We start from the raw sequence: 15,740 nt of genomic DNA, 5'->3' as shown, positions 1-15,740 counted from the left end.
TTTTGACGCTAACGCGGGCAATTGGCTTGGCAAGCCCCACCGCGGAGAAGCCATGGCATTGCCCGGCGCCGATAGTACATGTAGACATTTTTCACTTGCACGCAGTCCATTCAAAAACATTACTTGTTATGCCAGACACATAAGTTCATTACATTATAGCATATATGTTGGATCACAAAAATAACACGCATCGTCGTATCCCCACCAGCAAATGATTTGCCCGGCTGGTGGTTCCTTGAATCCGCTCACCAACTAGTCACGTGTTCAACCTACCGATCCAATCAAGCCTTGGTTCGTCTTGCAATAATCATCACAGGTAATCTAGGTCGTCTTGTCAGCAGCTGTCATGCCCAGTATCAATCAGATACTAACCCTAGGTAAGTTGTTCCGTGCACCATCCTGCGCCGTTCGGTTCAACTTGTTTACATATTCTGTAATCTCTGGAGTGTCCAGATCTTTGAGCGCCTTCAGGATTGCATCAAGGGTTGCCTGATCCGGCCCCTCGTTACTCGTACTCAACAAATCGATACCTGGTGGTGTCTGCGTGAGATTGGTTGCTGTCGAGTAGCTCGCATAGTAAGGCACTCTGTTGGCATCGCACCCCCAAACCAAGATGGCGAATCGACTGGTAGCACCCTTGAGAATCCCAGTTGCTGCAAAGTCTAACACAGCCGGTATATGCGGGTCTGGAGTATCAACGCCATACGTAGTGAAGATGGTGCTATTGCCTGGACGCTGGAACGAAAAGAGGTCGTTCACTAAACCTGTCGGGTCCGAGGGGTCGACTGGGGTTGGGTCGTACTGTATATTACGCATTGCGACATACTGGGGATTTGTGGCGAGAATCATCCACCATGGCTTGAAGTAAAAGCCCACAGGCGGTGGACACCATGGTTTGCCGTGGTCGTGCTGGCTGGCGGTACTCAAAAATGGCGGGATGCGAGCGTGTACACCCTCTGCGCCAATCTTCCGCGGACATCCGTCGGGAACGTAACGAGCGGATGCCAGAAGCGCGAATGCGCTTGTAAGAACTGCACTGAGAATCATTGTGTGGGTTCAAGAGAGTACAGCAGAAAGTGTGGAGTTGTGTGTTTCAATATATGTTTTCAGCTGGACAGTCAATATATACCTGGTTAGGAAAGAGGCTGAGAGTCATGCATACGCTCCTGGGATTACGCATAACAGGCCGCGTATATGGAATTTTGATCGACTTAGCCGGCTGGTAGTCGTACGAGATTTCAGAATCCGTCTTTCTAATCCAGCTCCTGCCGTATACTTGCATTCGTCCAAAATTGTATGATGCTTCAGCCATATCCAGTGGAGACACCAAGCGGACAGCCCGGATGCAGTAATAAAGTCTCCGTAAGCGAGGCTCGGAATCGTCTTTGTCGCAGAAATGGAGTAAAGTGGATCGAGCTGCCAGATCTTTCTTCAAGTAGCACAAGTTTCACCTCTTCTGAAACATCTCGTCATTCTATATGCTAGTGTTGGTTATGGACATGGAGGACTGTAGAGCGCGTTGAACGTAAACGACCATACGTAAAACTTTGGCCTGGAGATTTCAAGTATACCTGGAGAACAATATGTGTATTATGTCTCTATTTGCAACAAGCTTTGGTCGGTGAGAAACGTAAGAAGCTTACGGAGTCGTGGTCGATCTTGTGAGATGCTGACGGGCCCATGCGCATCTCAACTGAGTAGTATCGCCGAACAGAGTTGTAATGGATGAAAAGACTGACCCTTCAATGATAAAAGATCCATGGCTACTTTCCAATCTGAGCTGGGCAGGTAGACTCTGACTGTGGATTGGAACAATCGGTTATATGTAGCATAACCGGTGCCTGAAAGTAGATCGACACGACCGTTGTGCGTCTCTTTGCTAACACAGCGTACTAACACTTATACATATCATCACAACGACAGATTACGAGGGCTCCACCGTAATTCGGTCATCCTTCCTCCGGGTCGCAAGAGCATTTGGAGAATGCCCAGTAACGAAGCCCAAGATTCTTGCTCACTGGCGGGCCGATTGGACAATGCTTGACACAACCTTATGTGCACCTGAGCATCGACAAATGCATAAACGTTGATTCCATGCTGATCTTTACCGTCTCTTAAGTTAATCTTTCTCTGACGAAATTGATCTCCAAATTCGGCCTACAATCTCTCTTTCATTGTACACATCATACGCCAACACAACCTTCCACTGGAATGCATAAAAAAACAACCACGCTTCAAGATGCACATGATACACATCTTTGTCAAAGCGATCGAGTAACAATCTGCCAGTACGATGCAGGTCCATGCATGCCGTGGAGAAATGCGGTAGCTAGGGTACACGACCTGCACGGCCGACTTCGGGGCCCACCGTCGGCGCCATGCCATTGGATCCCCAACCCCAGCTTATCTCGCATCCTATGTTTACCTCATCGAAACCTCCAACACCATCTCCATCTCGATGCGCCAAAAGTCTCCACGCCCAGCACCCATATGCATACATATGACGATCCCCACGCGACCGTTTTGCACATGTCAGCCACTAAGCGTTGAGATGAGAAAAAATTCCGGCTCGCAATGGTAGGGCTCAGGCCGCCGCTGGGGTGGGGTCCTGGGTTAGTGACAGTACAGTTACCTGGGCCCGTTCTCTTATCAGCATAAGCGAAACCATCCCGCAAGAAAACCCCAACCAGCTCAGGTGCTGAGGGGAAGGTACTCCGCGATAAGGCGATGAGTTGACGAACCAAGCTGCGAAGTTGGGGGTCCCGCCTAGAATGGTTTGCAGCACAAGCACAGCTCTTAGTCTTACCCCAGCTACTGGATGTCTAATCTTTGGCCAATCATGTCTGCTTATTGAATCTATGAACGTGAGTCTTGTATGTGTGTATCTGGAGATGCTGGAGATAGCACCGTTTGGTACTAATGGATTTTTTCCACGGGTACTTAGTGCCGATGTCGACGTGACGGAAATATAGATGGCCTGGATCGCCCACTGAGGCAGCAAAAACTCAAGAAGCGTCTTGGACCTCAATTCTCATTCTCCACAACATAGCTCGAAATGGCTGGTGGTGGTACACCTGTTGGGCCCTCAGCTTCCCCTCTGGGACAGGCTTGGGGCTATGGCATCGTCCTTGGTGTCGGTTTCCTCTTTGCACTTGGCATGGTAAACCCTTCCTTCAATGTAATACTTGAGTGGCGTGCGCTGACAGCTTCAAGGTCTTTACTACCTGGGTTCTCAAACGCTACAACAATGAATTGCAAACCTCTGAGATGTTCTCGACTGCCGGACGTACTGTAAAATCTGGTCTCGTAGCTTCTGCGGTTGTATCATCTTGGACATGGGCAGCTACGCTATTGCAAAGTTCTTCTGTCGCATTTCGCTACGGTAAGCGAGGAAGCTGGTTACTCTGGCAAGGCAAGGCTGACGGTTGTACAGGTGTTTCTGGGCCCCTTTGGTATGCTGCCGGAGCTACTGTCCAGATTCTGCTGTTCGCTACTGTTGCCATTGAGCTCAAGAGGCGAGCACCAAACGCTCATGTAAGCGAATGCAATCGATCACGCAAACATACATATACTAAATATGTGTTAGACATTCCTCGAGGCCGTCCGCGCTCGCTATGGAAAGGCAACCCATTTCGTCTACATTGCCTTTGGCCTTTTCACAAACGTTCTCGTAACAGCCATGTTGCTCACTGGTGGATCCGCAGTCATCAGTTCCCTGACTGGAGTGCCTACGGCAGCAGCTTGTTTTCTTCTTCCCCTTGGTGTCGTTATATACACCATGTTTGGCGGAATCAAGGCTACTTTCCTTACCGACTACGTTCACACTGTCATTCTGCTCATCATCCTTCTCATCTTTGCTTTCACGACCTACGCAACTGGTGACAGGCTTGGATCGCCAGGAGCTGTTTACGATCGCCTACAAGAGCTCTCGGCCACAACACCTGTGCCCGGAAATGCTGGTGGAAGCTATCTGACGATGAGGAGCAAGGACGGTGCCATTTTCTTCGTGATTAACATCATTGGAAACTTTGGCACTGTCTTTATGGACAATGGCTGTAGGTTTTTCAGAGTGATATTATGCGTACAGAAGCTTACTTATAGCAGACTATAACAAGGCGATTGCCGCATCTCCAGTCCACGCACTTCCTGGATACATCATCGGCGGACTTTCTTGGTTTGCCATTCCCGTAAGTTTCTTGAAAGGTTTTTTTGTAAACAGTCGTTGACATCTTACAGTGGCTCTGCGCAACTACCATGGGTCTCGCAGCCCTCGCGCTCCAAAGCACAGAGTACTTCCCCACGTACCCTGCAGTTATGGACGAAGCATCCATCAGCGCCGGACTCACCCTTCCATATGCTGCAGTTGCTCTCCTCGGATCTGGCGGTGCCGTTGCAACTCTCCTTATTGTCTTCATGGCCGTTACTTCTGCCTTTTCCGCCCAGCTCATTGCCGTGTCCAGTATCTTGACATATGATGTTTATGGAACTTACATCAACACGAATGCGAGTGGTCGCCGTCTCGTGTACACCTCTCACGTGTGTGTTTGTGCCTTCGGACTCATTATGGCTGGATTCAGCACAGGATTGTGGTATGCAGGTATTAGGTGAGTTACACCCAAGTATATTCTACAGCCTGAAAATCGCTAATATCGAAAAGTATGGGATGGCTGTATGTCTTCATGGGCGTCATAATCTCATCTGCCGTTCTCCCGGCCACTCTTACCCTCATGTGGAAGGGCCAGAACAAATGGGCAGCCACCCTCTCCCCTGTCCTAGGATTGTGCTGCAGTATCACTGCCTGGCTCGTAACTACCTCCAAACTAAATGATGGCGTCATCACCGTAGCCACTTCTGGCGCCAATAACCCCATGTTGGCTGGTAACGTCGTCGCCCTATTATCTCCCGTAATATTCATTCCCATCCTCACTCTGATTTTCGGAGTTGGTAAGTTGCTCTTTTTCCTACGGATGTCAATACGCTCACTAACTCAACCCCAAAAGACAACTACGACTGGGTCTCAATGAAAAACATCCGTCTAGTCGACGACTCGGACGTGACAACAGCCGCGCACTTGGATCTCGAAGCCGTACACGGCCGCCACGCCGCTTTGTCCCCTGAAGCCGAAGCCGAAGAGCAAAGAAAGCTCTTCCGGGCCTCGAAAATCGCAAAAATCACCACCGCAACGATGACTTTGGTTCTTCTCGTTCTCTGGCCGATGCCGCTCTACGGCACCGGCTACATCTTCAGCAAGGCCTTTTTCTCCGGCTGGGTCGTCGTCGGCATCATCTGGCTCCTGTGCTCTACGATGGCTGTGGGTGTTTACCCGCTGTGGGAAGGTCGCCAGAGTCTCGTACGCAACTTCGGCGGCATGTGGCGCGATGTTACGGGTAAGCCGCGTCGGGCGGGTCCTGTAACGGTGGTTGAAGGGGAGAAGACGGCCGAGTCCGGTGCGCAGACACCCACAAAAGAGGCAGAGGCCAAGTCGTTGGAGCAGTAAGTGTGTGTGGGAATTTGCGTGGTTTTTTTTTTGGAAATACCCCTGATGTTAGAGCGATGAATGTGCCGATTTGCGGATTTAGTCTTTGATTAAAAGTATACCATTCTAGATACAAAAGTTGTTTGATATTGCACTTTGCTTACCTGGTTATATTCTACCCGGATCAATCTCCCAACCTAGAAACTTCACCTATCTAGTTGTTCAAGATATGCGAGAGAAATATACTTGCAGCCTCTTACCGGCTTATGATTTAATGCATGGGCTCGGGTGGATAGTGGTGTCTCGTACTTGAATTCAATCCTCGTAATGCCTTCTTATTGTCGCCACACCCTTGTCTGCTAGCTTTCATCAGAAGCTATTTTATTACATACGATTCTATGAGGTTAAGCGCGGAATCGCGCGTGCTAGTGTTGCTGCTGGACAACATTTAATTTGTATCAGATAAAGTATGTCAACCGAAACAGACTTCACAATGCGGTTTGTGGACGCGGCAGGTATAGTAAAAAAAACAAATTAGAATAAAATTTCTAGGAGCGTAGTATTTCTAGAAGTATAGTGTTTCTAGACATGGAGCATTTATGGAAGCATAGCTTACAGCTTCTGTACTTTTCCACGTTTTCGACATCTATTACATAGATTAATCTTCAATATTTCCTCAGATTTCAGGATTATTGTTTTGATCTCTAGTATTTATTTTAAAACACCCTCCAGTTCCATAAACAAGAGGCGCACAGTTTCCCCAAAGACCCGGGGCACGGAAACCTTAACCCTCTCTGCCCGCCAATTCTGCTTATCCCATTCAAGCTTTCCCTTACCCCACCTAGCTTACTACCCAACCTTCTCCCCCATACTATCCTCTTTTTCGCAAGGGCTAACCTCCGCACGTCATCCCCCCCAAACTCCCCCGCTCTCCATTTATCCCGTAGATCCGGTAAATACGAGACGAACCCCAGGAGTATCTTATTCCCGCGCCTAATCGATCAGACGGAAGAAATTAGTAGAAAGTAGTAGCGTGAATGGAAGCACAGACGCCTATGTGTGGCATGTCACTCCCATTTATTAACCTTAAATTTCCCCCCCACCACTCTACCCTGTTGCTGTGATAGTAGAGACAGAAATCGTGATGCGGGATTCCAACGCTATGTGAGCGAGTTTTAGGGATGTTTGGTTCGGTAGCCATGGAATTAGAGAGGTCGCTTGTACAGTTTCTAGAAGTATGCGGAGGAGGAGGAGAGGGGGGGGAAGGGGCGGTTCGGTGTATATATGCACCGAAGAAGAGCAGTAAGTAGATGATCACCATGAATAGCACGCCTAGTCCCTGCATATCCGTATATAAACTCCAGGCATGTTGATCAAAAAGAACTATTTGCTTCGCATCGCCCAATTCCCCTTACTCACCACTCAACCGCGGTGCCCGCAATGAAGGCCCTCCTCCCTCTTCTCTGCGGTGGTGCAGGCATAGTAGCATCCGCATCCGCATACTCACAACACCCAAGCGCCCCCGAACAACCCAAAAGCTTCTTCCGCCAAATTGGAAACTCAACATGGATCCTAGGGAACGAACTCTGGAATGTAACGCAAAACGCACAGTATGCGACTAAATTAATGTATAGAGGAAAAGATCGTGTAGGGGAGGCCGTGGGACATTATGTTAGTTACAGTACGTCCATGCCCTCTACTTCCCCCATGAAGATGCCAAATTTAACAAAACATCATAAAAGACGGCGCAGCATCCGACCTCCGCTGGACCACCGCTTCCATCGCCGCATCCGGGTCAAACTGGCTCGACATACGCTTCAGCGCTGCGGAAGGCGATTTCCACTGGGTCCTTCACGACCATCTGGCGGGCGCATACCAATACTTCATCAACCGCGGCTTGCCCACTCTCGGCGAATTTCGGAGCCTCTGGCGCCTCTCAAACACCTCCTTCCCACACGCCTCTACAAACACAAAAACCGGACTCTTGCCCCCCTTGTCCTTGTACCAAAACGCTACAAATGTGCAGGACGAGACGTGGCAACAGAGCGACGGCACTTTCTTGACAAAATACGACTGGGCTGCTTTTCTGCGCGAGCAGACGGCGTATGGGGTGTGGGGGGATGAGGTGGGGAGTTGGTATTTGCATGCGGGGAAGGAGTATTTGAATGGGGATCACTTGAAGCAGGAGTTGATGGTGCATCGAGAGAGTAAGACGGGGGATACGGTGCAGTTGAATATGCTGCACGGGACGCATTATCAAGCCTCATCGCGCGATTCGTTTGCCGCAGGCAACGATGAGGCTAGGATTTGGGGGCCGTGGCTGTGGTATTTGAACGATGGGAGTCGGCAAGATGCTGTGGAGCGGTGGGAAAGGGAAGAGAAGGAGTGGCCGTATGCGTGGTTCGAGAATGCGGCGTATCAGTCTCGAGGCGCGGTTCAGGGAAAGCTGGTGCTGAGTGATGGACGGCCTGCGGCTGGTGCAGCGGTGTTTCTAGGCGATAATCGCAATGAGACGGTGTCGACGCTGGATCAGGGACAGAATTATTACTACACGGCCTACGCGGATGATGCGGGCGAGTTCCGTATCCGCGACGTGCGGTCCGGCACGTATGCCTTGTATGCGTGGGGAAACGGCAGATCGATTGCGGATGTCATAACGAACTTTACGCACAACGATGTTGAAATCGTAAAGAGAAAGACGACATCGTTACCGTTACTTACTTGGTCCGTTACAGACAAGACAAAACGCATCTTTCAAATCGGAGATTTCGACCGCAAAACAGATGGGTTTTATCTGGCAGATCCGGCAATTCCAGTCCAGCACGCTCGCATAGATAAATGTCCGGCCAATCTAACGTATACCGTCGGTACCAGCACGCCACCAAAGGACTGGTGTTTTGGTCAATCTAAAGTCGGGACTTGGTCGGTTTCTTTTCCGGCCTCTCTTGACAATAGTACTGCTGCTAAACTTGTCGTATCTCTTGCCGGCTTTTCTCAAGGAAGCAGCGCTGATATTTTGCTCAACGAGGCTAAAATCGGTAATATCACCAGTGCCAGCTTGGCTAATAGCCAGGATACGTATCGTGGTGCTACAAGAGCCGGGGAGTGGAGACGCTTGGAGTTTGGAGTTCCACGGGGCCTGCTCAAAGAAGGGCAGAATAGGCTAGACGTCAGGGTTACTAAAAGCACACAGTGGAGGGGATGGCTGTGGGACAGTCTGGTTTTGGAAGCTGTGTAGAATGTGGGGCATTGACAACGTCCATGCATTGCTTCTGCATCTCATGTAGGTGTCAACATGGCATAATCACAAAAAGAGAATCAACCAATAGTAAGAAGACTAAAATCTTTTCATTTCCCGTTTCCCGCGCAATGCAAATGTCTTTGTTTTCCTATCCATACCGATTCCATGCACCCTAGCCGGTCATTGAGAAGCAAAAAAAAGAAGACAAGATATTCAAATCAAGTATACGATGAGTGTGTATAAATACATAGAAGAGAGGCAAGACGAAATGAATGTGTCCGGATCAACAGCGATCCATTTCAATCATCAATCCAAACAGGACAAACAGCGCAAAAACTGATTAGAACAGAAGACAAGTCCGTGTTGTCGAAATGCAAAAAATAAGGCTTCGTAAAAAAAACACCATCGCTAAAGTGCAGGGCCGTACGCTCAAAGATTGACATTCGCCGTAGAGGAAATGCGTACAGCCTTTTCAAAGGGGTGCTGGGGTGGCGTGCAAATGCAACGCAGAAGTAACAAGGAAATTCGTAAAGGCTGTGAAGCCGAGATTGGCAACGTAATCGTTGATGTACAGTTGCCGGGTTGGGACAAATCTATAGGGTCGTAATGTCATGTTTAGAAGGGTATCAGTTTCTTTTGGAAGATTGAACCGGTACAACTGCCGGATCTCCGAGCTTTGTGATACAGAATGCAAGTATGTGCTATTGGTGGTTCCAGAGCGGTAGTGCTCTGCGGTCATAACGTCCCCAGGGCTTTGTTAGTACAGGTGGTAAAATCCTCCTCTTTCCAAGGCCCTTCAAAGCGGCGGGCTTTTTCTTCTTTTCGACGTCTGGATCGTAGTAGTGAGAGGCTGTGACCGGGACCTTGAACTCCTGTGTACTCAGGGGAAGCGTGTATTTGAAGTTGCCTCTGACAATCAGTTCAAAAGGATGTTGGAGGACTTCTTCCCAGCGCTCGCTTCCACCTGCTTCGGTCTTGTTTCCTGGATGCCCCAATCGAAGTTCGCCAATGGACTCTGCGCGATGCCGCTGGAAAAACGACCCTTCAAAAGTCAAGGGTGAGTCAAAACGGTTAACACGGCCAAGCAACATGGTGCGAGGCTCGCCTTCAATGGGATCGGTTCCTTCGTCAACTCCGGTGGTGCGGACAACAGTGTCCACATGGTGGGACTGGTCTTGAACAGGTTGCCAATTCTCCAAGTCGTCAGGCGTCCCGTTCTCAGGCGGCCCGTTGCCATGCTCACGCCACCATGTATCGGAGCCGACATGCTTGCTCTTAGCAAACACGGAAACTTCCATATCGGCAACAGTGACTCCAATGATATTGGGATTGACTGCATCGACAATGAGATCCAGGATAACTTCTTCTTGACTGGCCACGACGTTTTGAATGTCGCGTACCACAAGACTTGTGAGAGGCTTCGTAGTGGCAAAGACCAGTCCAACGGCGCAAAAGACGACGACCAAGAGCAGGATAGAAAGGACCAAGCATCCAGCAAAGCGTCGGCACCATCCGCCGTCGCGGTGATGCCGGCGTTCCAGGTGGCGTATATTGACGCTATTCCTTTGGCGAGGGGTCCGGGCTCGTGGGCTTCGGCCAGAGATGAGTGGCGTGCGTTCGTCATCGGCCGCATTCTCAGCGTCAATGTCGTATGCAGCTGAGTACTCTCCATTCTTCTTGGAGCCGTTGCTGTGTCCATTGCCAACACTGAAAGTGTGAAAGCGAGGGCTATTTGGTTGCGATGCGTTTCTCGAGGCCGGTCCACGATTGCGCGAAGACTGAGGCATCGATGAGTCACTGTCCATGACCATGTGGTTTAATCCACCTCGGCCCTGGCTATATCTACCGCCGATGTGGTGGTGGTGACTGCCTCCGCCAGCTCGCCCAGAGCCTGAGCGGACAGTACCTTCGCCCCGATCGTCTCCGTCGATACTAGGATATACGTGCGGATTAGTGAATTTAAATTTAGTGCTACTCTTCTTGCTTGGATGCTTTTGATTATCGCGGAACTGAAGTTGTGGGTTTGTGAGGCTTGCTAGTGATGTCATGCTTGGCGTGCGTGAATGGTGTCCCCGGCTGCGGTGAGGCGGGTCGGGGGGATTCGACTCGTAAATGAAGGTGGCATCAGAGTCTGACGAGTCGGCCTCATCGACTGCACTGGCCACCTTTTGTTCGAAGACGTCGGCCTTGGACGAAGCTGTGCGGTAGCTGGCGTTAGTGCTTGAATAAAAATAGCTGAGGTGGGGAGGACGAGAAGATGAAGACATGCGCATTTCCGGGCTTGGGGGAGACAAGGCCAACAGAGAGCGACGGTCATCGTATGAACGGTATGAGATGGGGCTGCCCAGAGACGAGGGTGTGTTGGAGAGCACACCAGGGTCGGGCCGAGTGTGGGTATGGTGAGGGTACGAGATGTGTTGCAACCTACCGGTGCCAGCATTAATGGACGCGGCTTTTCGCTTGGGGGGTTTCTTCTCCTTCTTTGGACGTATGGTTTCATTGCTGGGCTTCAGACGAATGCCACCGTCGGCACGACCTGAGGCAGAGCGGTCCTGGTTCACAATCGACGCCTGTGCAACCGAGGGCACGGTCTCGGTTTCGACCGTCATGTTGCGTAGCGGCGGATCGCGTGCGCGTGTTGACATGGAGGACAGCGACGGCTTTGCAGAGACGGAGTGCTGTGGCCGCTGGGCAAAGGTCGAGCGCTGCTCCTGCATCTTGCCCTTCTTGGCGCTTCTTGACGCGCTGTCACTGCCGCTTTCCGTGTGCTTTGAGTGGTCGTGCTTGAAGGAGTCGTGCTTTGAGCTGAGGTCTTCAGTGACTTTGGAATTGACGTCATTTCGATCCGTATCGGATTTGTGGGCAACGAGCGAAGAAACAAAGCTAGAATGCGTTAACAAAGTTTGCGGATGGTAACGGAAATTGGGTCCGCGACTAGTCTAACGTGCATCGCGATGACAAACAGTGGGGCCGTTGCGGGGAAAAGCGTACCTTTGCGGCTCTAGACCATGAAATCCGGATGTGGCAGGCAAGCTAGACTCTTGGACGGTTTCGAGCTTGGTAGGCTGGCCGCTTGATCCGCGGGCAGGGGGGGCCTTTATGGTCTGCGTCGGCTCATCTGGCTCGCTCGCAATGGGATGCTCGGGTACGGCCAGACGGGGCGGCGAGGCGGGCGACGAGCTCTGGACGATGATGGCAGGCGTCGACTGCGTCTCTGGGCGCTTGATTTGCGAGCGCAGTGAGTTTCTCCGCGAGTGCGAGAACCTGTCGTCAGAGGGTGGTGGTGATTTAAGCCGCGGCGAGATGGGCCAATGGGGTGCTGCGTCGGCCGAGGCAGATTTGGACGGAGCAGGCTTGGTAGAACGCGGTGCGCGTGCAGCGTCGGGCGTCGAGGATTGTGTTGCGGGAGTGATCTCCGGTATGCTTGTGGCCGAGTGAGCACGCTGCACTGGGCCTGTGGGCGAGGGGCCAGGTGTGGTGGAGTTTGCGAGACTCGATGTTCGGCTGGGGCTCGCGTCGGTGCTGCTCTTGCGTGAACGGAAGCCAGGCCTCACGCCCGATCCGGCAGCAGCTACATTACGCTGGTAAGGTCGGGCAGGCGAGGCTTCCCGTGAAGAGAGTGGTGATGACGACGAGATGGACGAGTTGAGAGGGCGCTGACCCGCCAGCGTATGTTGCCGCATCGAGGGCGTCGAGGAGTTGTTGGCAGCAGTAGTAGTAGTAGCAGCAGTGGCAGTGGCAGCGGCAGTAGCAGGAGCGGTGGCGGCAGCGGTAGAGGTAGAGGCAGACGTGTTGCTGGCGGGGTTGCTGTGGGGCGCGGTGGGTGCAGTGGGTGCAGCAGCGGGTGGGTTCTGTTGGTGGTTTGGGAGTTGCAGTGGCTGCTGGCGTGGTGAATGCTGCGTCGACGACGACGTGGAGGCAGAGGCGGGTTCAGCAGTCTCGAGGACGCCGGAGATGGAGTGGAAGGCGTCGTCGTCGGCAGCACGTAGAGAGTCGGTGTCGGTATCGGTCATGATAGTTGTGATCGAGGACGTGCTTTTGCTTCAATGGGCAATAGCACCCGTGGCATCCTGATGCTGAGCTGGCTGGAGCGCGTCACTCGCTGGCGACAGTGGACTGGGGCCTGGATAGCAGCGAGGCCCGGGTTCAATGGGCGGTCAAAGCAGGCGAGGCGGATCAAAGGGCAGCAGACGGCGTACGCGGCGCGCAGTCGTTGGACAAGAGCGCCGCACCGCCGGCTCTCTTTTCTTGCAGTCGGGAACAGGCAGGGCAAATGGGGCGTGCAGACGGAGGGCGGATGGCGGATGCGGATGGATGGGTGAATGCGACTGGGACGCTGCTGGTGCCAACGCCCACGCCAGATCCAGGCACGAACCGAAACCTGCCAGCGCATCGCCCCCCAGCCCGCCCTCTACGACTACATAGTACATAGTACATGCTACATGCTTCATACATGGACACACGCATGTACGTATTTACAATCGACTATAACAAGAATAATGCTCTTCCGCCACGGCCCTGTCAGCTGAGCTCAGCCCGTTCCTCTGCCCACACGGGAGCGTGGGAGTGCGAGTGGGAGCATCTTCTGTCACTGCATGGTCGACAGAGGCTCATAGCAAATAGCAGCAACCTTGGCCCCCTCGCGCTCGCCCACGGTAAAGGGCAGGAGAAAAAAGCAGGCATTACGAGCCCTCTGGCAGTTCGAGTGGCGCCCGGCCAGACACACGGTACAGTACGTCAGGCTCGCTAGTGCGCCTTCACCACCTCTTGCACACAGCACCACCACACATCCAGACATAGTCGTATGTACATACGAGACGCTGCATGCAACCACGACGACTGAGACGCCTCCACGTGCGGGCATCCCCACCCCTCGCCCACGCACCAGATCAAGTCTCTGCAGTCTGACACTCTGCTCGCTGCCGCTGCGTGCCCGAGGGCCGGCTCGTCCTCACCTCAGACGGGCGCTGCATCTGGGCAAATCAGCTCCCCTCGCCTTCATTCGTGTGCGGTACTACCACACTTTGCTCGCCCTCGGAACCACCGCAGTCAACAAAAGCATCGTGCACTGGTCTCGACCAAACTCTGCCCTCCATGTCCGCCGCCTGTCTTGCAAACCATGGTTTGCTCGTCGGAGCCGCATCGACTTCTTCGTGGGCGGTGTGGTTGCCTGCGCAACACCAGACAACATGACTAGTAGCTTGGTCGACTTTGCAGCCTCACAATGCGCTGCCCCACTCGCCGTGATGACACCATACCAGACTATCCAGGACATTGACATTGCGCGCATATTCTATCCACACCATGTCCATGTCCATGTCCTGGTCCGTCTCGGGGCTGTACGACTGATTCGGACCATCTGGCACTGTTTGTATTATTGCTGATCAGCACTTGAGAAACTCCAGAGCACAACCTAAGCCTTATGGAGCCACTTCCAAACACAGAAATCCCACTTTGATGCCCATTCGCCATGTCTTGTTTTGGGCAAACAGAACTCAGCCACTTGCTGTTCCTAGCACCGCCTGCATCTTTTCTTCTCTCGTCTATATGCCCGTAATTGGTCTGTCCCATCGCATCATCGCATCGTCACCAACAATACTCTCCCGGATACCGAGCACCAGCCCCCAACCCGCCAAGTCATTGTGAGCTCTTTGCAGACTCGGCTGTTGCAGCTGCTGGAAATAGCCTCGTTGTACGCTGATATTGTCAGCAGCTGTTCGAGACCTTGCGTACACAGCCACCTTGGGCGTGTGCATTGAAGTCGGCACCTGGTGGACAAAGTGCCGGAACTCCAGCCAGGCCACCCGACTAGTACCAAAATCAATGACGCACCACAAAGTTAGCAACTCCAGAGCGTCATCGTACCACCACGAGATTATTGTGATAATGCTTACTTTTTACCCTCTTCTTCTTTGCCGTGTTCAAAGCAATGTCTATGAGCTCAAAGCACCTCAAAAAGACGTGGGTAAATAGTCCCGCAGACTATACACGGCATGAAATTCAAGCCGTTTTGGAGTCCCGGGGATTTTGTCCACCGGATGGACGGGTAGAGACAAGGTAACTCGAGATCACATGTCTCAATCGTCATCACAGCACCACTACTAAGCCGAGTACCTTTTAATATGCAACCCGTGAAACAATGTCAATATGTTTGTCAATGTTTCCTATTTGGATGCTGGCAGGGCATCACGTGACTCTAGTCGGGTGCTCTTTCCACGCCTGCAAACCCCATCCAACCACAAGGCGAGCAATGGAATCGTCGCCTTGACCTCCAATTGCTTCTCCTACCTCTCTCCTTTTGTTTTGTTTTTCACCCTTTCCACAACAGATGCACTGTACTCCTTACCATGACCTCCCTCTTGCACTTGAACAACCACTCCTCGTCTTCCCCGCTCCCACCGCACCACCCCGCTCATCTCTCACTACTCTGCATGAACATTCCCTCCTCTCATACCCTCCACTACAACGGCATAAACGTGTTTCCCGTCCTGCCGTCCATTTTCCTTCTACCGTCCTTCCATACGCCCATCGGCATGAACACGTTCAATTTCCACCTGACACACGCTTACCCTGCACCTTGGTTGACATCCCTCCACACCAGCCTAATCCAACCAATCATAGCCACCGCAATGTTTCAAACAACAGAGGCAAAAGTAACCACGCCTCTTGTTTCTCCATGAATGTGTCGCGACATGCCATGATTTCACTCAAAACCATACTCGACCTCATTTCCTAGCGGGGCTGAGTATGCAAACGAATAAAGTTCTCACCTTCCCGAGTAATGTTTTTGTGGCCTGAAACTGTGAAACGAAACATCAACGGACAGGGTATACGTAAGGATGTACGAGCAAATCACTGGGATGTAGGGGTTAGGAGATACTCTGCCATCGAGGCAAGTACGAATATGGCCTCGGTGTTTGAAGTACAAAAAGAAAGTTAAGATAAGATATAAACTCCACGATCGGTTCACGAATTGCTTTTGCCTTGGTTGTCTTTCTCCACACTCGTTTACCCTCTTTCATT

The 15,740-nt window shown here is 51.8% G+C and overlaps 6 protein-coding genes across 6 annotated transcripts; 3 read left to right on the top strand and 3 right to left on the bottom strand.

The window, feature by feature from the left end:
* Nucleotides 1–264: 264 nt before the first annotated feature.
* On the bottom strand, nucleotides 265–1,047 carry COCCADRAFT_32890 (uncharacterized protein; the record flags this gene model as incomplete). The annotated part of the gene is made up of 2 exons (XM_007709523.1): nucleotides 265–321; nucleotides 373–1,047. The coding sequence occupies 2 exons, from the start codon at nucleotides 1,045–1,047 to the stop codon at nucleotides 265–267; spliced, it is 732 nt and encodes a 243-aa protein (XP_007707713.1).
* Nucleotides 1,048–3,055: 2,008 nt separating this feature from the next.
* On the top strand, nucleotides 3,056–5,497 carry COCCADRAFT_22542 (uncharacterized protein; the record flags this gene model as incomplete). The annotated part of the gene is made up of 8 exons (XM_007709510.1): nucleotides 3,056–3,160; nucleotides 3,214–3,382; nucleotides 3,434–3,534; nucleotides 3,587–4,055; nucleotides 4,105–4,187; nucleotides 4,237–4,604; nucleotides 4,658–4,944; nucleotides 5,001–5,497. The coding sequence occupies 8 exons, from the start codon at nucleotides 3,056–3,058 to the stop codon at nucleotides 5,495–5,497; spliced, it is 2,079 nt and encodes a 692-aa protein (XP_007707700.1).
* Nucleotides 5,498–6,916: 1,419 nt separating this feature from the next.
* COCCADRAFT_1229 (polysaccharide lyase family 4 protein) lies at nucleotides 6,917–8,714 on the top strand (the record flags this gene model as incomplete). Its single annotated transcript, XM_007709493.1, has 2 exons — nucleotides 6,917–7,157; nucleotides 7,219–8,714. The coding sequence occupies 2 exons, from the start codon at nucleotides 6,917–6,919 to the stop codon at nucleotides 8,712–8,714; spliced, it is 1,737 nt and encodes a 578-aa protein (XP_007707683.1).
* A 704-nt stretch (nucleotides 8,715–9,418) lies between these two features.
* Nucleotides 9,419–12,730, bottom strand: COCCADRAFT_84175 (uncharacterized protein; the record flags this gene model as incomplete). Its single annotated transcript, XM_007709569.1, has 2 exons — nucleotides 9,419–11,600; nucleotides 11,709–12,730. 2 exons carry the CDS (start codon nucleotides 12,728–12,730, stop codon nucleotides 9,419–9,421), a joined length of 3,204 nt encoding a protein of 1,067 aa, XP_007707759.1.
* Nucleotides 12,731–15,058: 2,328 nt separating this feature from the next.
* Nucleotides 15,059–15,397, top strand: COCCADRAFT_84321 (uncharacterized protein; the record flags this gene model as incomplete). The annotated part of the gene is made up of 1 exon (XM_007709568.1): nucleotides 15,059–15,397. A coding segment is annotated over one exon (339 nt), but the record flags the coding sequence as incomplete, so codon positions are not given.
* A 189-nt stretch (nucleotides 15,398–15,586) lies between these two features.
* On the bottom strand, nucleotides 15,587–15,739 carry COCCADRAFT_84285 (uncharacterized protein; the record flags this gene model as incomplete). The annotated part of the gene is made up of 1 exon (XM_007709567.1): nucleotides 15,587–15,739. One exon carries the CDS (start codon nucleotides 15,737–15,739, stop codon nucleotides 15,587–15,589), a length of 153 nt encoding a protein of 50 aa, XP_007707757.1.
* Nucleotide 15,740: the final 1 nt, after the last annotated feature.

The sequence above is a fragment of the Bipolaris zeicola genome (assembly GCF_000523435.1).
Source record: "Bipolaris zeicola 26-R-13 unplaced genomic scaffold scaffold_9, whole genome shotgun sequence".
Lineage (NCBI taxonomy): Eukaryota > Fungi > Ascomycota > Dothideomycetes > Pleosporales > Pleosporaceae > Bipolaris > Bipolaris zeicola.
Note: the sequence above shows the minus strand (reverse complement) of the source record. Positions and strands in the feature narration are given on the sequence as shown.